Below are 21503 nucleotides of genomic sequence, written 5' to 3' on the forward strand. Positions count from 1 at the left end.
AATGTTGAAAATGAATTGAGAAATAGTCTTTCGGGTACCTTTTTTTGTTTTTGAAAACTAGTTTAAAACATGCATGAATCTTTCAGTTATGATTAAGTTGACAAGAAAGTTATATATTCTGCTCTGAGAGAAAAAAATTCATTTTGGATGAAATTTTACTTTTCAACCAGTAAATGCTTCTTTGGAAGGAGGAAGAGCCAGTGATGTCTTGTGACTGAAGCTTTGAAATCTGGAATGTCAAGGCCAGGAAACTCTGTCACTTTGTGTATTACAAGTGTTTTGTGAGTTTTTATTCCATTTTCTTTTTTAACTCTTTTCATGCTGTGAACTCCGACAACACACTCTAACTGTTCATTCTTGCTGACTTGGCCAGAATTTTAAGATCCTGGCCAATTCTCAAATACCATACTGCTTTTGCTGTCTATGAATCTTGCTAATTTTCTTTCCTATTTGCTTCATTGCAGGTTCCCTTCTGGCCAGCTCACCACTCCCTTAGTTTGTTTTTTTGTTTGTTTGTTTTGTTTTGTTTTTTGGGTTTTTTTTTTTTTGGCTTCTGGGGACAATGGGGAACAGAAGTTCCATGTTACACTTTGAAGCACTCCTCAACTGAGCTGTTTCTAGGAGTCTGCAGTAAATAGTCTTCTCAACTGACTGAAAGTTAAGCTGCTTGGAGGTTGGGGGCAGCTCAACACCCACCCTTAAGGCACACAGCAATTAATGTAAAGGACACAGAGTTCCCTGTCATGGACACACAGTGACATATGTGCAAGGAATTGGGTAGCTTGAAAATCAACAAAATTCAAAAAACAGGAAATGGTCACAATTTGCTAGATGTCCCTTTCCTAAGTGCCTCATGTACACATACTTTAGGTTTACTTCAAAAGACATTTGGATATACCGCCCCATTTTTACAATTTCAACAAACATAACCGAACCTCTGAGTGAGGAGAAAGAACTTAAGTGTGAAAGGAAAGAGAGGGAATTTGCAAAGGACAAAAAGCTGTTATGAGCAGTAAACTGTGAACCCCCTATCTCTGCGCTGCAGACCTGGTCCCAACGAATCCAAAAGCACCCCGCCCGCAAAGACCTTTGGGGCCTCTGATAGAGAGCCCAGATACAAGGCCTGCGCTCATGAGCGGCTCTCTTCATTATCAGGTGCCCTTCTGCCAGTGCTCCAAGTGTGCAAGCTGGTTGGAGTTTCAATGTTGAGGATCACTCTTGCAGTGTTGACGAGATTGACAAAGGTAAGGTAAGTGACAGGCTGGCACAAGCTGCAGGCATGCTCTGGGGATGTAACTGAAGTGCATTTTGCTTGTAGTTATAGTCACCCATTCCTTCAGGAGGCTACCAAGCGGCTTTATCCATATTGGGTTAGACCCAGAGTCGCAACTGGGACAACCGGTATTCCTGGTAACCTCCTGTCAGCTTCTGGGGCCTGTGGAGCAGCAAAGGAGGCAGGAGTGGCGGGTTGAGAGCACAGAGGGAAAGCACAGTGAAGGGTGCTGTCTCCTGGTGGCGCCTGCAGGACAGACAGCAGACCCTGCGTTCACTGGCTGGGCTGTGGAGGGCTGCACTCTAATCTTTGAGTCCCCTTCCTGCGCTTTGATTCCCCTGCTTTGAGAGAAATCCCTGTCTATGGTCCGGGAAAGGAAAACATTGTGCGCCGCAGGCAGGCCGGACGTGGAGGCCAGGAAGGCTGCCACTGTGACACGACTTGTATTTACTTAGCTACCTGCCTTCCGAAATGTAACCGGGGGTGGGAGGCTCCTTTTTATCCCGCTCCAACTCCCCGCTGAGCTTTGCCTAGAGACTGTCGGGCAAACGGGTGGCCAGAGCAAAGCGCTTCCCTCTGGCACCTGCCAATCGGCTCTTTGTGCAAAACGTCTGCATGGTGTCTCCTCGGGGTCCACGCACGGCCCCCTACCCACGTCCCTCCCGATCCCTTCTCGGGTTTCTGCTGCGGTGGCACAGCCAATGCGCCCTCCTGGGAGGGCGGCGAGCACCAGGCGGCCAGACTGCAGCTCGCCAGACCCGGGTGTCCTGCAGGGAGGGGCGTCCCCAGCGCTCGCGAGCTCCGCCCCCGGATGCCTTTAAGTGGCAGCCCGGCCCACTGCGCGGCGGCGGCGGCGGCGGCGGCGGCGGCGGCGGCGAGAGCAGGCTCTGGGTCTCCGCGGCCCGTGATCCTCCAACCCGCTTCCATAAGGCTTTGCCTTTCCAACTTCAGCTACAGTGTTAGCTAAGTTTGGAAAGAAGACAGAAAGAGACCCCGGTGGAAGCTTTGCTGTTATTCTTTGCTTTCGTTGTCCTTTGGGGTATTGTGGCGCAAGGCTGTTTGTTGTGCTTTTAGCGGTGCTATCTCTGGTTCCTTGCACTCCTGTGAACAAGACCCTGGGAAAGAGCAACTACAGCAACCAACATCACAACAAGCAAGGGGTGAACGCCTGGTGTCATGACCAAGGCAAGAGATCAGAGCCGCCAGGAAGGATGCTGCGGTGAGTTGTGTAATCACGTTTCAAGTGGTGGGATCACAGGTGGGACCGGAGCGCAGTTCCAGGAGGGTCGACGTCTGTTTTGATGGAGTCTCAAGAAGAAAGTAAATTCAAAGTTTGAGTAAAAGAGCTTCCGTATAGGCAAGGGTAGAGTAAGCTGGGCAGTGTGGAATTCCTTGCAGTAAGAAACAAAAACAAACCTCACCAAAGTTAAAGAATGTTGAAACAGGAGTTTCTTCACTATGCATGAAGTTGGGCGGTTATTGACCAAGAGGCCACGCTGGACTTAAGTCGATGGTATGAAGTAAACTGAATGCATCAATCTGTAGGTGACCTGATAAAAATCACACATAATTATGACCCAGAGCAAATTCTAACTTGAGCGCACTGGTGTGATCAAACATGTTTTTAATTTACTCTCTCTGCCTTTGTAGGATCCTTAGCAAACTACCTGACCTCGGCAAAATTCCTTCTCTACCTTGGGCACTCTCTCTCCACTTGGGTAAGTGAGCATAGTTGCACACGGTCTTATTTACCTTCATTGGAGACAGCTGTGTTAATCGAAATTTTTGTCAGTCAAGGAAATAAATTGTTCTTAGACACATGTTTCAACAAAAATGTTTTTTTCCGAAGATATTTCCCATGAGTGTTAGTAGATGTTACTTAATGGTGAAATTCTAATACTTTACAGAGACTGACAGCTGTCCAAAACAAGATTGACAAAGCTAGGGAAACTTGAATAACTACTAGGGTTGGTAAATTCTAATGTCCCCTCCTATACTGGAAAGGTATCTCATAGCCTTCTTTTTTCACACTTAAGAAACTTATTTGGGTGGTGGAGAGATGGCTCAATAGTTAAGAGCACTGACTGCTCTTCCAGAAGACCTGGGTTCAATTCCCAGCAACAACATTGCAGCTCACAATGGCCTAGAGCTCCAATTTCAGGGGATCTGGCACCTTCATAAAAATACATGTAGGTAAAATACCAACGCACATTAAGTAAAGATAAAGAAGTCTTTAAAAAGAGGAAGAGAAACTCATCTGTTTTCTTCTCTTGTTAAAGTCTGACTCCAGCATGCAGCATCATGAAAATAGAATAGAATGGTATACTGACAAATCCCAGCATAAGGATACTAGCCCAAATCAAATACCTAAATGATAAAAATGCTGATCTTCAAAGTTGCTATTTGTGGCTGCTTGATTTGTGGATAGTACAAGCTGTGTTAAAAACCACCACCCAGTGAAAATTAGTGATGGATTTACAATTCTCCCATTGGCTTCCTATGTGACTTCGGGAGAATCCCTGTGTTCCTGCTGGTCTGGATTCCTTTATCAATTCCCAAAAATTCTCAAAAGAGAGCTGGATGTGTTCAGTGGATGGCTATTAGAAACTTTAAGATTAAACAGTTGTTCTTACTGCTTAAAAGCTATATAACTCTAGACATATTCTGAGCACTATAAATAAGGAAAAGGGATTTCAAGAATATTTTGAAGTGCTAATTTCTTGGAAGGCAGCTATGCTCACCACTGCACCACCTTATCTATAAGACATGACTGGAAACCATCATGTGAGGAAATCTATGCCCTATGTCCTTGGGGAATTGTTAAGTTGGGTTGTTGGCTCTCAGAATTTGCAGTCACAGATAACTTCTTAGAGACACTAACTCCTGTGTTTCTGAATGCTTACACAGTGATGACTCTGCAAATATATGTATAAACAAAGTGGAACTGGCCCGAGTTTGTTTTAGCTGATGGCTATAAGAAAAAAAGAAAACAGTGAAGAACCCTCTGTAAATCTAAACCAATAGTTCGCTCTTCCAATTTAACTCAATAATATTAAGCATTAAAAGGACCAGAGATGAAGAGTGTCTGGAGTCCTCTGAGAGATCCAGGGTGCCTCTTTTCTAAACACTGATTAACTTCAAGGCTCATGTGACCTTTTGGGTGTCAGACTGGCCAGAAACAATAGAGGAGCTAGGGGATTTTTTTTTTTTGGTATTAAAAGACTGTTGTCAAGAATATTTAAAGCAAGTAAAGCAACTTCCTAGAGAAAGGTAGAAGATGCTTCTTCTAATCTTATAATAAACTGAGGAAATGAACAAATCCTTGGGAGAAAGAAAGATGAAAAGTAACAAGTGACAACAGCAACTGAGGCCATAGAAGTGTTAGTGTTTAGTCCTTCATGCTAAGGGAATTCAAAAGGGGAATGCTCTAAGTAAATAATTTTGTTTTTGTGCTTTGTCTCTTTTGATCATGGATGGATGGATGGATGGATGGATGGATAGATGAATGGATTTACTTGCCAGCATAGCTGAATTATAATTCCTTAGGCATTGGATATAGGGCATTTGGGCAGAAGGTTCTCTGAGGTTAGGTTTGTGTGGATTTGCATGTTTTTGTGTTTTTATTTCTGACTTCCTTTTTTACTAATGGGTCAATACATTTCATGCTACCACTGGAGTACAAAATAGGTAGGAAGTAGATGCTTTTGTTTAGGAGTTTGTAATACAACTTAGTAAGCACGTTAGAGAAGAAGCCACAAAAATAACACCATAAAGCAGTGAAAGAGGGGCTAGCTGCTTCTGCTTTATGCTGTTTAAGCCCAGGTGGTCTGCATTTTGCAGGGGCTTACTTCTCTGCTCATAGAGGCCTCTGCCATGATATAGAGTGCCACCTGCCAGCCCCTCCTACGTTCCTTTTCTTCATAGCATTTGCTGCAGCTTGTCCTATGCTAGGTTTGCCTTCAGCTCTGTACACTGGAATGCTGACAACACGAAAAATATCCGGTGTATTTTGTGCACTACTGAAGCTGCGATGCCCCCAGTAGCGTTGGGCACGCATCAGAAACAATTCTGTAGGCATTTATTAAGTAGATTAACGACTGTGGTTACTTATTCTCAGATCTAGCGTGGGTCGATAGGCATGTAAACAAATATCAAAGTATAGTGAGAGCATGTGTCTGGGAGGCAGAATAATGTGGAGACATAAAGGAACTGGGTGAGCACTCAGCCAATATTTACTTAGGTGTCTCCCAGTTCTTGGGATTGTTATGAGTACACAATTTACCACTTCTTAAAACTGAAACTCTTTAGAAATTAGAATTGCCAGAGCAATTTCAGCTCCATTCCCCAAGCTCCATTCCCCAATCTTGTGTTAGTTTTGATTATGATAGGAAACTCTATCATTCTTTGCACCAAGATTTCTCTATCTCTGCAGCGTTAATGTTTGGGGTCAGGAAATACTTTCTGGTGAACTGATGGATGCCAACAGTATTTCCCCACCCCAAGCTCCCTTTAGACATGGAGGTTGTGTTGCCTCAAAGCGTCTACAGACTTTAGCAATCAATCCCTGAAGAAAAGAATGCTGGTTTGTCGTGTTAGCATGAATCAGTTTAAATTTTGAATGTTTAAGGTTGTTACCTTTGTCTTATTAAAATTTAACAGTGTTTGACTTAGTCAGTATAATAATTTTCTTCCAACATATGAAATTTCTCATGAAGATTTTGTCAGACTTTGGGAAGATCTCAGAGTTGAAGTTCATTCACACAGGGTCAAATATGTAAGGAATGTCTAGGAATTTAGTGATGATTATGACAAAATGTTGTCTTCCTTCAATGTTAACCCAAAATGCCCAGGTTGGACTTATACTCTCATAAAATGTCTATTCTAGATATCTCATATATTAATCTCTGGCTACTTTAAAAGTCCCTGTTAAACTTATACCACATTTTATGCCAACTAATTGCAAAATTCCTCATATGTTCTGGAACTAATTAAAAATATAGCGTGTTCTCTCTCTCTCTTCCTCTCTTTCCCTCCCTCCCTCCCTCCCTCCCCCCTCTTCCCCCTCTCTTTCTCTCTCTCTCTCAGTTTATTTTTTTTAAGACAGGGTCTACTATGTAGCTCGACTAGGCAGGCCTCAAACTCACAGAGCCACCTGCCTCAGCCTTCTGGATGCTGGGATGAAAGGTGTGCACCACCATACCCAGCTTCTATTCTCTTTTCAAAACTTAATCTGTATGAAAACATTAATATAACTGCTTACTTACATAACAATTTCAGCATCTTTGGTCTTACAGGTCAGAGTTCCCCCTATTGATTCTTTTTCCTTCTGATTGTTCTGCTATTTATGTTGAAATAAATTTACTTGTGGAATAGCACATTGTGAGAAAAAAAAAAAGCAATGTAAAGCCATCAGAGGCCACAGATACCATTCCTCCCAGTTTCTAAATTGAAAAGATGACTTGTGTCAGCATTTAAGTTAAACTGATGTTTAGAAACTATGGTAGTAAAGCTTGAATTTTCCATTGTGCTGGAATGAAGTTTTGACAGTAGTACCAGCATTCAGTCCATAGCTACTGACTTGAAAAAAAATCATCTGATGTGACCAGAGATCATCTGCTTGACAAGAAAGCAACTTCTAGAGTACAATGGGCTAACAACTAAAAACATTTCAACTAAAACATCTTTCTCTTGTTTAAGGGGGATCGGATGTGGCACTTTGCAGTGTCTGTATTTCTGGTGGAACTCTATGGAAACAGCCTCCTCTTGACAGCTGTCTATGGGCTGGTGGTGGCAGGCTCTGTTCTGGTCCTGGGAGCCATCATTGGTGACTGGGTGGACAAGAATGCCAGACTTAAAGGTGAGTTCTGGAACATAACTAAGCCTGTGTTTCCTCTGTAACGGAGAAAGGAAATCAGTATAACTGACTCAGAGAAAGGGACTCACACAGCTTAGGATAGGGGTTGGTGGTCACACCTGGATTCAGGGTCCTGAAGCTGCTGTAGTAGTTGGGATGCCAGACACTGACCTAATAGATTTTTCTTTCTTTTGGCAGTTTGTCAGTTTCAAATGTTAACAATTAACCCTGAGGCCAATTTTCTGGGAATCATGTTAAACATTAAAAGTTTGCTTAGCTCTGGCTTCCTCTCTAGCCATGAATTGCACTAGAGGTTCTCTAGTGTGATGTTCCTGGGTACACCTTGAACATCTGTCCTTTGGTATGCTGTTACATATAAAGGTATTTGTAATGGAATTTGAAAACTAGATATTAATCCAAGGGAGAATAACTATATCTAGACCACAAAGAGTTGAATTATACTTTTTTAGGGAAAAAGGAGAAATTACAACATATTTTACATATATTGTACACATATGATAAAATGACCTTTATTATAGGGTGTCAAGATATAGTCTCTTTTATATGAAGAGATTGGTAATAACTAAGCAATTTAGTTCTAGAATATAAGATGTATGTGGGTAATTATTTGAAGCTCAGTTAATAATGCAAAGAGGGAGCCATGCCTGCCTGAAGAAGACATTGGGAAAACTTGAAGGCATAGCTAGTTTTGTTCAGTTCAGAGTGACTGCTCCTAAATAGTCAACAGGATTATACAGTTCTAGGATTTGGTAATACTAGTAAAATGATTCATATGATTTTTCTGTTTTGATAATGAGTAGATCAGAACATATATAGAAAAAAATTCCTGTATGCCAGAGAAAACCAAATTATTTTTATAGTTGTACGTAAGAGTATTAGCCATAGGATCCTCTAACCATAGCATCCTTGAGCATTGCAATCACGTGGTAGAAAAGTAGGAAAGTGCTAAGTTTGATGGAGAAGACTGGAGTCTCCTGTGTCTGCAGTATAAGTGACTCACAAGTCACCCTTCATGAAAAATCTTCCCCGATACAGAGTGAACTCTCCGTTTCTTCCTCAGTGCTTTTTGAGACCATGTTACCTTGGTTATTGTTTTCAGATAGCTATGGTAATCTGCTCACACATCCTTCCTTCTGGTATGTTGGCAGTTGGTATTTAATCACTTGCTATGAATGCATGCATGCGTAGATGCATGGGTGAATGACTTCTATGTTGGATTTTATTGCAGACTACCTTCTGAAGAGGAGTGTGTTTTGTCTTAAGTCTTTGATATGCCCTTCCAAGCCAGGATAATCTTTACTGTCCTGAATGACAAGATTTGTAATTATAACTTATGCATTTCACAATGCTTCCATAGATATTTTATTTGAGGATCATTATGATTTCATAAAAGGAGGAAGGTGGACGTTATCCTCCACACTTAACCAGGCATAGGCATTAGAAGCATTAAATATCCGATCCTAGATGATCTGCCTAGTGAGTGATGGAGAAACAACTACTGGGTTCTTAACTGGCCTTGCTCATCTGTATGAAGGAGTGTCTCTCTAATAGAACATGCACTTTCTGTGATGGAAGGCGTAGCTCGAGATTTCATGGCAGTGACAAATAGAATGCAAATCAGAAGAAATTTACTATTTATTGTTTGTTGGCAAATGTTTGTGTATTTTCCATTTGTTCAGATTATTTTATTAGCTCGGGCCTGCCATTAAGAGAGAGGTTATGGAGTCTACAACTTTGTCCTCACCTCTTTGCAAACCTCCTATGTGTTTTTGTTTTAGCTTAAGCAGCTAAGGGTTGAAAAACAAATCTTATCCATAGAGTAGTTCTGTGTAGGGTACTGAACCTTTTAGTGAGTAAATGAGATGAAAATGCAGTTATCGTGAAAGACTTCTAGTAGAGGAAAGTTGTGAGCACATTATTTTGTTTGCAGATTTCACAGGTCTGCGGACAGGAGCTAGCCAAGGCAGAACTGACTGTTGGCCGTTCTTCTCCGTCTTGTAGTAATGATACATAGGTATCCATGTAGTTCAACACTGTGTGGATGAAGGCATGCTGCCACAGCGAACATTTTCCTTTTTTCTCCATACAGTGGCGCAGACTTCACTGGTGGTGCAGAACGTCTCCGTCATCCTCTGTGGGATCATCCTGATGATGGTTTTCTTACACAAAAACGAGCTTCTAACCATGTATCACGGATGGGTCCTTGTAAGTTCTCCACGGGGCTCTGTTTGTTTGCGGGGTCCTGAGGATGGAGCCCAGGACCTCATAAATACTAAGCATACACTCCACCACTGAGCTGAGCTTCAGCTCCCTAGGATTCTGGATGACAGAGAACTGAACATCTAATAGCAGTGAAGGTGTGAACCCTTTATAGTCCAGGAGTGTACCTTTTGGTTTTTTTCTAGTGTAACCTTTTCATATTGATTTCCATGTCCACAGGTCGTTTTGATTCTCTTTTGATCACGTCTTAATGAATTTTCACTGTCATATAAGTGGTTATTATAACTTTTGCATTAACTATAGACAGTGCAGATCTGAAAAGCATCACGCCCTTACTTTTTGACTCCCGGTACTTAACTGTTCCATGTGTAGAAAGTAAAGTTACTTCTTCTTTTTTTTTTTTTTTTTTTTTTTTTTTTGGTTTTTCGAGACAGGGTTTCTCTGTATTGTTTTGGAGGCTGTCCTGGAACTCACTCTGTAGACCAGGCTGTCCTCGAACTCACAGAGATCCGCCTGCCTCTGCCTCCCGAGTGCTGGGATTAAAGGCATGCGCCACCAACGCCTGGCCGTAAAGTTACTTCTTATGAATGAGACTAAAATTTAAAAATATTAAACTTACATAGTAACTGAAGTTTTTTTTTTCCCCAACTCCTTAGACTCTCTGCTACATCCTGATCATCACCATTGCAAACATTGCAAATCTGGCCAGTACTGCTACTGCAATCACCATCCAAAGGGACTGGATTGTTGTTGTGGCAGGAGAGAACAGAAGCAGATTAGCAGGTGGTTTGGATTACCTTTTCAGCTAAATGACCCTGAATCCATGGCCGTAAGTGGGAGGGGAGCCTTTTCATCACTGGTCATCTGGGAAGGCTTTAAGAACACTCCATGGAAATCACCGGGCTTTCTCTTGTTGCCTCTACAGTCGTCAGACAGCGCAGTGATTTATCTAATTGTTCCCAAGTTAATTTTAGGATATTTACTATGCTGTCGTTCTCTGTAAATCTAGCAAATAGAACATCTCATTTGAACTTTTCCCTTTCTCTTTTTCAATTATGCTGTTTCTAAGTTTAAGTTACGATGGTGACAATCTGACATAATATTTTACCCTCATAAATGTGGACATTATTACAAGTACTTCAAGGGTTGTACTATTGGTACTATGTTTCTTACAACACGATTATAGCAGAGATTCTTGAAGTTGGTTTCCACTTCAAAAAAATACTTGAACAGCAATTATCTCACATCCTACAAAATGTAAGGCTTTTGAAATATATTTTCAAATGGAAGATGGGATGTGCTCTCTAACAAACAATCTTAGTTTATTGGAAGCACAGACAAGTGACTAAAGAATGACCAAAGCGTGCTCTCTGGTCAACATGCCCTACTACATGGGTACTCCTAAGGCTCCAGATGGCCTGCCTTGCTGTATTCTCCTTTTTCACCACAGCGCCCACAGGTTTGAACTGGATTGATAATTACACAAGGTGAGGGAGGAAAGCTACCCGGAGCTACAGGTCAGCTGAACTGACTCTGAGGGTCATTAAGATAATGAGTATCACAAACACGTTGCCCAACAATCCCGACAGACAAGAAAACCATTCTTGATGACTGAAGTGACTTACTCCAGGACACAGAAGGAAAGACTATGTGCTGGGGTTAGCAATCGGCTCTGTTTGACTAGACCTTGTGGTTAAAAAAGAAAAAGAAGGTAGGAAGGAAACAGTCATTGAAAGAGAACAAAGACTGTGAGAGACTGGAACAGGCTTGGCCAACCTGCCCGTGTGTAGCCTCGTGTAGTTATTTATGCAGGTGGCCCCATGTATCTGTAGGTGACTGACAATGTCGCACTCTAATTTTAAAAAGTTGGGCACCCCTGATGTAGGAGAAAAAGAATTTGCCTGAATCATCACTTCCTGGTTGCAGGGTTACCACCCAGAGAAATACTGCCGGGATTGGCGTTTGGGCGTGAGAGTAGTACAGTGAATGTGCTCTGTAGCGAGTCCTCCATCCTTCTTCCATTGTTTAGTTATAAAAAATTAATAACTCCACATCTCTTTCTGTTATGCCGAAAGAGAGGGTAAGACTTTGTCCTCCTTTTTGTTAACTTTTTTCTTTTAAACGATACTGAAGCATGTAAAATGTGTCTATATTTTAAAATTCAAAGGATCTGAAAGAGTGTATTTTGAAAATAGGTCACAAATATATTTTTCTGACATATCTGAAGGAAAAGGCTGGCTTCTAAATTATTTTCTTTCACTTATCTCAATGTATTTACTGTACTCATTTTGACCCTATAGAGTTCATTAAATTAAGAAGGTTATTTTAGGGAGCTGGAGAGATGTCTTGGTCCTTAAGAGTGCCTACTCCTTTTCTGGTGGCCCTGAGTTCCCTTCCCAGCACCACATCAGGAACTCCAGCTGCAGGGAGTCTGATGCCTCTAGGCTCTGTCGGCACCTGTCCTTACATGCATATACCTGCATATTGCACGTTATTAAAAAGCAGTAGACAATTAAAAAGTAATAGGAAGAAAAAAATATTAAGGCCAGGCTGTGATGACTCACGCCTTTAATCCCAGCACTCAGGATGCAGAGACAGGTGGATTTCTATGAATCCTAGGCCAGTTCCAGGACAGTCAGAGCTGTTACACAGAGAAACCCTGTCACAAACAAACAAGGAAGCAGCAACAACAACAAAAAGCTTGGTTAACAGGGAAATACTCAGAGTCCTAGTGCATACACACGAACAACCTAACTGTGGATCTGTGGGAAAATGTTTCAGAACAACTAAAAATATGATTGGCCTTCTCTTTATTGTGAATTATTGCATGCTAGAAGACTCTAGGACAGAAAGCCTGTTTCCTAGCCTTGTGGGCTTTCTCCCTTAAGAAAGGAAATGGAATGTCCACTGACCTCTTCTGTCAGTCAAGTCTTGGTGTTGCCCCCTACCCTGCCCCTACTCCCAAAGTGCAGGTTTACAAATCAGTGAAGGAAACGCACAAGTTTTCTTTCCTGATATTTAACCCCAGTGAATGTTAACTAAAAACCTATGTTTCAAAGCAGGATGCAGAGACTTATTTAGTTCAGAGGGTCAGCAGATGTCTGACCGTGGATTTAGGGTGTCATTTCTGCTATAAGCAGAATTTTAAAAGTCAGGGAAAAAAGGACACGACTAAAGAAAAATGGAAGAGAAAAGAAGTAGTGTTTGTGTGTGTGTGTGTGTGTGTGTGTGTGTGTGTGTGTGTGTGTGTGTGTGTGTACAGAAAGAGTAAGATTATGAGCTGGCAGCTGCTTGCTGGCTGTTTCTATTTCCTTATTCCAGCATTTATGATTTCTGACAATTTTAGAATTGGAAGCTGTATCATTGAGGACGGTTAGGTAGAGGGCTCCAGTAAAGGCACAGTTTTTCACATGCGCTAAGGTAGATATTTTTCAGGTTTAGCCTTTTATTAAGACAGTCCACGTAGCCTGTGTAACCTCCTTGCCCAGGCTTTGTTCACCCATCTCTCTTTCCCCTTGATGGAACAGTCTGTAATGACAGCTTTGGGGGCTCCTTGCTAGTTATTCTGAAGGAAAACCTGATGGTTTGCTTTGATAAAGGATGGCACATAAATTTCATGCCTAAGCTCTGTTGGTTAAAAGTTGATTGTATGTTTTAGGTAGATGAGCCTGCTGCCTCCTATTTGCTTGGCAAATCCTTTATGAAACTTATTCTTCTATGTGGCATCGTGTGCCTGTTATAGTCAAAGAAATTGTTTCATGCCTTGTTCTGTGCCATAGTTATAGCCCAAAGAGCCAAAGCAGAATGAGATCAACACTCAAATATTTGAGTGTTCATATTAGAATAAATGCAAATTCACAAAGAGCATATGTTTGGACATTCAGAAGACTGATTGTCTTCTAGGTTACTATCAGTAAAATAATTAGGTCTTCAAAAGTACTGCTTATTTCATTCTGCTCCAGAAAGATAAGAGCTGTTTGCTGACACCACCTTTCTCTTGACATAAGCCATTATTGTCTTCCTAAGAATTATATAAAATATAGAACTGGGGTCTTGGAAGCTCTGTGAACCCCGAGTTCTTGATCGTTTGGGTAAAGACAAACATTTAATTCAAACGTTTACTGTCATAATGATGTTTTAAGATGCAGCTGTTGTTCCTTGAATTACTGGCTGTTTTGGATTCAAGTTGCTGAATTACTTGAGTCAGTTCCTTGCATCTCTGTTGGCATGGGCACTGGAATCTTGCTAGTGGGCAGACAGAAGTTAAGGAGCTGTGCGAGATCGATGAGTGCTGCCTTTGCCTTTCAAGTGAAAGGTGAAGAATATCAAAGTTCTCCCATTATCGTATATTCATTATACAGTCATAGGACTAATCAGAAAGCCGTTGAAGACTTGAAGGAATGAAGGAAAGAAGAAAGGCAATTTTCCATGAATGTACTCATTAGTCACATATTGATTTTTCCTTGCTAACCCAGATGATTGCTAAGGCTCTGCCTCATTAATTTTCACTCTGCTCTGTGCTATAGGGCATGACAAAGTAGATCATTTTCTTGCCTGCCCTTCCTCATCTTGACACTGTTGTACATTTCCAGGGTCAAACCTTAGAAAATCCTGTTACCACCACTAAATCTTCCACTTATAATCTCAGTCTGTGTGTGTATGTTACCCTTCCCCTCTCCATCTCCCCTGCTCTCTCCTTCACTTCCAAACAACTCTGCATGACGGCTTCCACATACAACCCTCAAAACCTGCTGCTGCCTTTTTACCACTTAGGGCCCTTCCCATTCTCCCTCTCCTCCCCCGATTTCAAGGCCAGTCGTGATGCCATGCTTACCTCCCAGGGAATAGCCTTGGCTCACTTGGTTCCCTGTCCTTTTGTTGGGCCAACTCAGTAACCCCATTTAAACCTTACTTTTCGCAGTAGAGCCAGACTGGAGAAAACACGTGACTTAGCTCCCATGAGCATGGAGTTGATCTTTTCATGCTGTCAGGTGATCATGCCTTTCCCTGCTGTCTGCCTTTCCCATCCTCCCTGAAGGATTGCTTTGTGTTTTCTCCCTACATCCTGCAGGAACTTCTCCACCTTCCTCACACTTGCTGAGGTTTGTGTTTTGGTTTGGTTTGTCTTTGGCTCCTAGAACTTTGCTAGGAGGCAGCATTCACATTGTGCCCTGGAGGGACACCTGTTGAAAAGATAAGGAAAGAGTGTTTCCTGGAGTTGGTACCACATTGTTGTGGGCTCCTCCTGCTCAGCTGTCTTTGAGGTTCCCACTGGTTCTCAGTGGACCCATCCAGTGCCCCTCTTAGTGTCATGTTTCTTGAGTGCCACCATCCAGTGCTCCTTTTAGTCTTATGCTTCTTGAGTGCCTCCCCTGTACCTGGCAAGGGTGATTTTTCTCCACTTTGAGGCACTGTCCCCTTTTGATTTCTAGGACATAATATTCTTGTTTTTATCATTTTGATGATTTCTACTCGTGTGGCACATGTTAATCACCTGTCTGCTCTCCACACACACCCCCTTTAGATTCGATCTTATCGCACTGTTTGAAAAATTGGTAAACTTTCAAAATTGACTAATATCTCTTTCTGAATCTTCAACCTCATTTATTTAGCTGTTGGTCTCAGCAGAGCCTCCAGAGTGTTAGTCAGTCTATCAAAATCAACATTTCCAAAATCAAATTCTAGTTCTTTCATGCTAAACCTGATTATTCTGATGTTATCTGTCTCTAGTAACTGAAGAAAAACAAAGAGAACACTTTGTTGAGCCCTCTGTGACTCCTCTTTCTTTGACTCTGTCAATCATAATCTATTACCGTCATCTATTACCAATGTATTATGAGTTAAAGCGGTGGTTCTCAACCTGGGGGCATTGTATTTGCTTCACCACATTTGACATGTCAGATGTTAATGTGCAGTATTTGTATGCTTGTTTATGTATATATTTCTATACACACATGTCACATATAATGTCTATTATACATTGTTTATTGATTTATTGACTTTTCCTAGAGAAATGTTAACTTCATGAAAACAGGGGAAGACCTTTTTCTTACAGCAAATGTTTTGGTCACGGACTGCCTTCAGAAATTAATCTTTTGGGAATCTATACTCTTGGCATTTAGCTTTATGTGACATAAATGGTCAGGGTTTCTTTGATATGCTTGAGCTCTCACTCACCTGGCTCTTGCACCTGTTTCTGTAGATATGAATGCTACCATCAGAAGGATCGACCAGCTAACCAACATCCTGGCCCCCATGGCTGTTGGCCAGATTATGACATTCGGTTCCCCAGTCATTGGCTGTGGTTTCATTTCGGGATGGAATTTGGTGTCCATGTGTGTGGAGTACTTCTTGCTCTGGAAGGTCTACCAGAAAACCCCTGCTCTGGCTGTGAAAGCTGCTCTCAAAGTAGAGGAGGCAGAGCTGAAGCAACTGAACTTACCTAAAGGTAACTGACCACAACCGCCAGGTCTTCATCCTAAATTCAGACCCTGACCTTTGGTGAAGATCGGATGCTAGTTTAGATTTCAGGCTGTGTCCAGGGAAGGCCTGGATGAGTTGGATATGTGGGAATATAAAAGGACTTGGGGTTAGGTCCCTGACCCCTTTTCTTGTTGTGGGGCAGTGGACACAGAGGAACAACTGATTGAGGGTGGCTGGGAAACTGAGTCAGAAGGGGAACATGGGTGTTCCTTAACATTCCTGAGGGGAATAACATAGTCATTTGGAGAACAGATAGGGGTGAAGAGAGAGGCAGGATTTTCCCAGGAGAAACAGAGGCTGGTTTTCTGACAGATGAAATCTTACTGGGATCTAAAAAGAAGATACTGTTTTCCACACATAATTTTTATACTTTATCTGATAAGTTTTTCTGCTATTTGCCTCAGAGAGTGTGTAATCTCTAAAAGAAAGATAGACTTAAAAGTAGATCAACTGTATTTTTAAAGCAAAGCTGGTACTTGGGAATTATTTCACGGTTGTAATTCTTAAATTAGCAGTAAAAGGAAAATGTATTCATAAGTTAGTAGTCAAGGAGACCCACACAGGAGGGGAATGAGAAAATCAAAAATAATCGGTTTTTACTTCCCGTGTTCTTCCCCCAAAATAACCATGTATCTTATTAACAGATACTGAGCCAAAATCTCTGGAGGGTACTCATCTAATGGGTGAGAAAGACTCCAACATCCGTGAACTTGAACATGAGCAAGAGTCTACGTGTGCCTCCCAGATTGCTGAGCCCTTCCGCACCTTCCGAGACGGGTGGGTCTCCTACTATAACCAGCCAGTGTTTCTGGCTGGCATGGCCCTGGCTTTCCTCTATATGACAGTCCTGGGCTTTGACTGCATCACCACAGGGTACGCCTACACTCAGGGACTAAGTGGTTCCATCCTCAGTGTTTTGATGGGAGCATCGGCAGTAACTGGAATAATGGGAACTGTGGCTTTCACATGGCTACGTCGGAAATGCGGCCTTGTTCGGACTGGTCTGTTCTCAGGACTGGTTCAGCTTTCCTGTTTGATCTTGTGTGTCATCTCCGTGTTCATGCCTGGAAGCCCCTTGGACCTCTCTGTTTCTCCATTTGAAGATATCCGTTCTAGATTTATGCAGGTAGAGCCAGTGTCCCTATCTACCCAAACACCGGAGGCCGTCTTTACACCTGAAATGCCTATGTCCAACGTGTCTAATATCGTTAATACTGTCCAGGAGATGAGTACGAAATCCACGCCCATAATCTCTGTCAGTCTGCTCTTCGCAGGTGTCATTGCTGCTAGAATCGGTAAGAGCTCTCTTTCTGTTATTAAAAAATTAAGTCATTTTGGAACCCTAGTGCAGAGAACTCAACAATAAATTACCCGAAACACTTCATGGATATTAATTTAAGCAAAACACAGTTTATGTATAGGATCTACTCATTAAACATGAGATTTTACTTAATATTTTAAACTATATGTACATATGTGCATGTGTGTGTATATAAAGTGTTTAGAATATTTTTTCTAAAGTGTGTCTGTGTGTGTGTGTGTGTGTGTGTGTGTGTGTGTTACTGGGGATCAAACCCAGGACCTTCTTGTGCTAGGGAAGTGCCTTAAATTATTCCTCTTTTGAAGATATTGTGGTTGTAAGAAACGCCCTTCAAAAGTCCTCTCTAGCTGATATGCATTTACTACAGTTTGTTACACAAATGAGTTTTATACTTCTGCCCAGAAACAATGTAAAGGCATCTTATAGAGCAGACTAAGTAATCATTAATGGAGCACTGGTGAATGGCCTCAGAATCCATTCATTCTTGAAATGAAACCATATTTATCTTGTGATACAGGGCAATTCATTAATTTATCAGAGACATTAATACTCAGGCAAGACAGCTTTATTGGGAGCCCTGTGCTACTCAAGTAGCAATATCACAGTGGTTAAAGTTTCTGTGCTCTTTATCCACAGCCATGTATCAGATCACTTTAAGCTTTAGAAATGCTAGAATTTATAGGTTCTGTATCCCTGATGCCACTTTACTTTTGTAATCTGTATAATCACATAAAAACAGGACTGAGAAGCTTGTAGCTTAGCTTTATTGTGTATGAAGACTGTAAAAGTAACTTCTTAAAGACATTAATAATCCAATGTATACTAATAAATTATCTAAGGCAAAGTGTGATTAGTATTTTCTATATGTGAGTAGTTCAAAGGTTGTGGAGCTCCAATGTGTTTTGCATATATTAGCACACCTGAATAATGTATGCGATATAATGTAAGTTAAGTTATACATTAAAATTTAACCTTTTAAAATATCCTTTACCATATAGGTCTTTGGTCCTTTGATTTAACTGTGACACAGTTGCTGCAAGAAAATGTAATTGAATCTGAAAGAGGCATTATCAACGGCGTGCAGAACTCCATGAACTACCTTCTTGACCTTCTGCACTTCATCATGGTCATCCTGGCCCCCAATCCTGAAGCTTTCGGCTTGCTCGTGTTGATTTCAGTCTCCTTCGTGGCAATGGGCCATCTTATGTATTTCCGATTTGCCCAGAAGACTCTGGGCAGCCAGCTTTTTGTTTGTGGTCCCGATGAAAAAGAAGTTACAGATGAAAATCAACCTAACACATCTGTTGTGTAAAATTGTTTCTCTGCGGCCCCCGTTACTAGATTGTGGAGAGCATACACATGCTTATTTTGTACTGCAGAATTCCAATAAATGCCTGCATGTTTCTCTGAGTTTACCACAGCTGTGCCTTGAGAGCTAAGAGCTCTAACTAAGCTAAGTCAGCAGAAGATGGACTGGTTATTTCCCCTTACATTTAGACATGGGAAAAAAGGAACAGGGAAAGGAAATGTTGGTGTACATGTGGAGGGAGTATAAAGGTAAAGCCAAGTTTCCTTACTCTTATGAGTATGATATGAAACTTTGCAAAGAGTGGCTATCAGGTGAATTAAGTTATTCCTTAGCAGATACTTATTCTATCTCCTAGAATTCAGATAAATCAATTCTCCCCAAGACCCACTCTTGTAAAAGTCTGGCCTACCTCCTTCTTTTAGATCAGTAGTATTCTCTGTTATGTTATAGAATCAGTTTTTTTCTCCATGTATGAAGATTATATTCTGATAACCAGTATTATCCTTATTAAGCCTACTGAACTTCGGGGATCTATCCTATGTGGAGAATGAAATATGTAACCAGAATTGTCTGAAAAGGTTTATGGCTTGAGCTTTGTATCAACTATCACATAGGACATAATAGTACAGTAACGTGTGTGTGGCTCTTCATAAAAATGACTCTGAAAAGCTGCAGGCACGCAGAAGCAAAGCTGTCAATTTCTATTGCAGTGTGGAAGGACTTGAGGCGTCTTATTAGTGTAGCTATATAGAAGCTGGAAGTCAAGCATGCACCTAAACGGGAAGGCCCTCATGTAACCAGAGTCAGTGTCACCAGTGATCACTATCTTAGCGTATGAGATAGCGGCCCTCAAACCGGGCAAGTTGCATGTAGAAAAGCAGCCCACACTTGGAAAGGACTCTTTTGATGAGTTCCTATAGAACACTTTACTTTTATTGACTTGGGTCTCGGTGTTCATTATCTCTGCATTATTCTAGAGCAAAGATAGTCACAAAAGTTTCCCTTTCGATATCTCTGAAAAGAATAAAAGGAAAAACTGTTTGTATATATATTTTTAAAACTGTTTTGGGAGTTATTTTGTAACATGCCAGTACCGACATGGGACATTGACTTAACTTTTGATGCACTTTCATGGAGACTGCAATACGTTGCTATGAGCACTTTCTTTGTCCTTGACTTTAATCTTTTCCTTCACCTTTCTACAGTATGACATAATGATTTACTATGTTGTAAAATCTTCATAAAATATTTCTATATAAAATGTTTTTAAAAGCTTCATTTCTCTTTACTGAGTTGTGTTCTCCAATTTTTTCTTTAATTATTTCAAACACTAACATAAGGTATCTGGTATCATTGTAGCCTTTTGAATAAAGTGTGTTGTAGTCAGCTCCTCCTCCCCTCTCCCTCCTTTACCCCTGACCTCGTCCTTACCATCTCCAGTGACTTCTGTTTCTGTGTCTTTTTCACTCCCTCCTGGTCTTCCTTACCACCTGGCCATGCCTTGCCTTCCTAGTTTTTAAGCTTTATTCACATCTAAACATGTGCACATTGCAGCTAGGATCAGCATAGGACACGGAACTTGTTTTTTGTCTTTCTGAGCTCAAGTCACTTAAAATTAAATTTTCCAAATCCATCAACTTTCCTGGAACTGTCAGATTTTCATGTCTCTTTATAGTAGAATAAGATTTTGTTGAGCATATACACCCCATTTTCACTATCCATTCATCTGTTCATGGACATGTAGACTATTTCCATTTCCTTGCTGTTGTGACGAGAGCAGAAACCAATGTGGACATGCAGTCATCTACGGTAGGATTCAGAGTCCTTGGGGATATGCCCCGGAGTGCTACAGCTGTCTCACATGGCAGTTCTATGCTGAAATTTTAGTAAGTCACCATCATGATTCACATAATGGCTGTATTAGTTTGCACTCCCTTTCCCCACATCCTTGCCAGCATTTTCTATCACATTTCTTGTGATGGCCATTCTGATGGGTGAGATGGTATCTCAATATAGATATACTCTTCACTTCCCTGATTACTGGGGATGTTGAACACATTTTGAAATTCTTGTTAGCAGTTTATGTTTCTTCTTTGGGGGGCATTATTCATTAGCCAATTCCTCAGTCAGTGGTTTAAGAGGTTTTTGTGTTTAATTTTTACAGCTCTTTGTAAACTCTGAGTGCCAGCTCCTTGGCAGAAGTTTGATTGGTTGTTCTGTGAGCTGTCTGCCCCACTGATAACTTCTTTTGCTATATAAAAACTTTTCACTTCATGGAGCCCTGTGTGCTGATTCCTCAAGCTAATTATTTAAGCTGTTTTTATTACATCTGTGTTGGGTAATGTGATTTTTTTTTCTCGTTTATGATATTCCGGATTGTAGATGGAAGGTTCTGTTCTGTCACAGCCGCTTCAGCCCCAAATAAACACACAGACGCTATATTAATTATAAACTGTTGGCTTGGGCTTCCTTATTGGCTAGCTCTGTCTTAATTATTAACCCATTTCTGTTAGTCTAAATATTTCCACGTGGTCTTGACGTACTGGAGAATGTCCAGACCTGTTTCTCCTTTGGCGTCTCCCTCTGCCTACCTTTCCCAGAATTCTCTTGGTCTCCGAGCCCCACCTATCTTTCTGCTTCTATTGGCCAAACAGTGTTTTATTCATCAACCAATAAGAGAAACATATATGTGTGTGTGAGTGTGTGTGTGTGTGTGTGTGTGTGTGTGTGTGTGTGTACACCCCCCATCACTGGATGAAAGAGCAGTAAACATGGATCCCAGTGCACAATCTTTGACTTTGGATCAATCATACCAAGTTCTCAAGTTCTATTTTTCCCTTCTGTAGCTTGGAGGTAATACTATGTAATGCTGTAAAAACAGCCCCACCTGTTTCAGTACTTCCTTGACTGAATACATGAGGCCATGTGGATCAGTTGAGGATGGTGGCATTACAAGAGATTGGACCCAGATACTCTGCGACTAGAGTCATAATCAGAAAACATACTCAGCAATCCTTTATTG

At 41.3% G+C, this 21503-nt stretch overlaps 1 protein-coding gene across 3 annotated transcripts; it reads left to right on the top strand.

Moving 5' to 3' along the window:
- The first annotated feature begins 1113 nt into the window (after positions 1-1113).
- On the top strand, positions 1114-19759 carry Slc40a1 (solute carrier family 40 member 1). Of its 3 annotated transcripts, none has more exons than XM_040753679.1 (9): positions 1114-1244; positions 2348-2492; positions 2924-2991; positions 6971-7130; positions 9238-9353; positions 10025-10151; positions 15571-15816; positions 16496-17146; positions 18171-19759. In XM_040753679.1, the coding sequence occupies exons 2-9, from the start codon at positions 2450-2452 to the stop codon at positions 18482-18484; spliced, it is 1725 nt and encodes a 574-aa protein (XP_040609613.1). In that variant the 5' UTR covers positions 1114-1244; positions 2348-2449; the 3' UTR covers positions 18485-19759. The 3 variants fall into 3 exon arrangements, with proteins under 3 accessions (XP_040609613.1, XP_040609614.1, XP_005084540.1); XM_040753680.1 differs by having other exon boundaries at positions 1121-1249; XM_005084483.4 differs by lacking the exon at positions 1114-1244 and having other exon boundaries at positions 2120-2492.
- The last annotated feature ends 1744 nt before the right edge of the window (positions 19760-21503 follow it).

This window comes from Mesocricetus auratus, unplaced genomic scaffold (assembly GCF_017639785.1).
Source record: "Mesocricetus auratus isolate SY011 unplaced genomic scaffold, BCM_Maur_2.0 Super-Scaffold_100010, whole genome shotgun sequence".
Classification (NCBI taxonomy): Eukaryota; Metazoa; Chordata; class Mammalia; order Rodentia; family Cricetidae; genus Mesocricetus; species Mesocricetus auratus.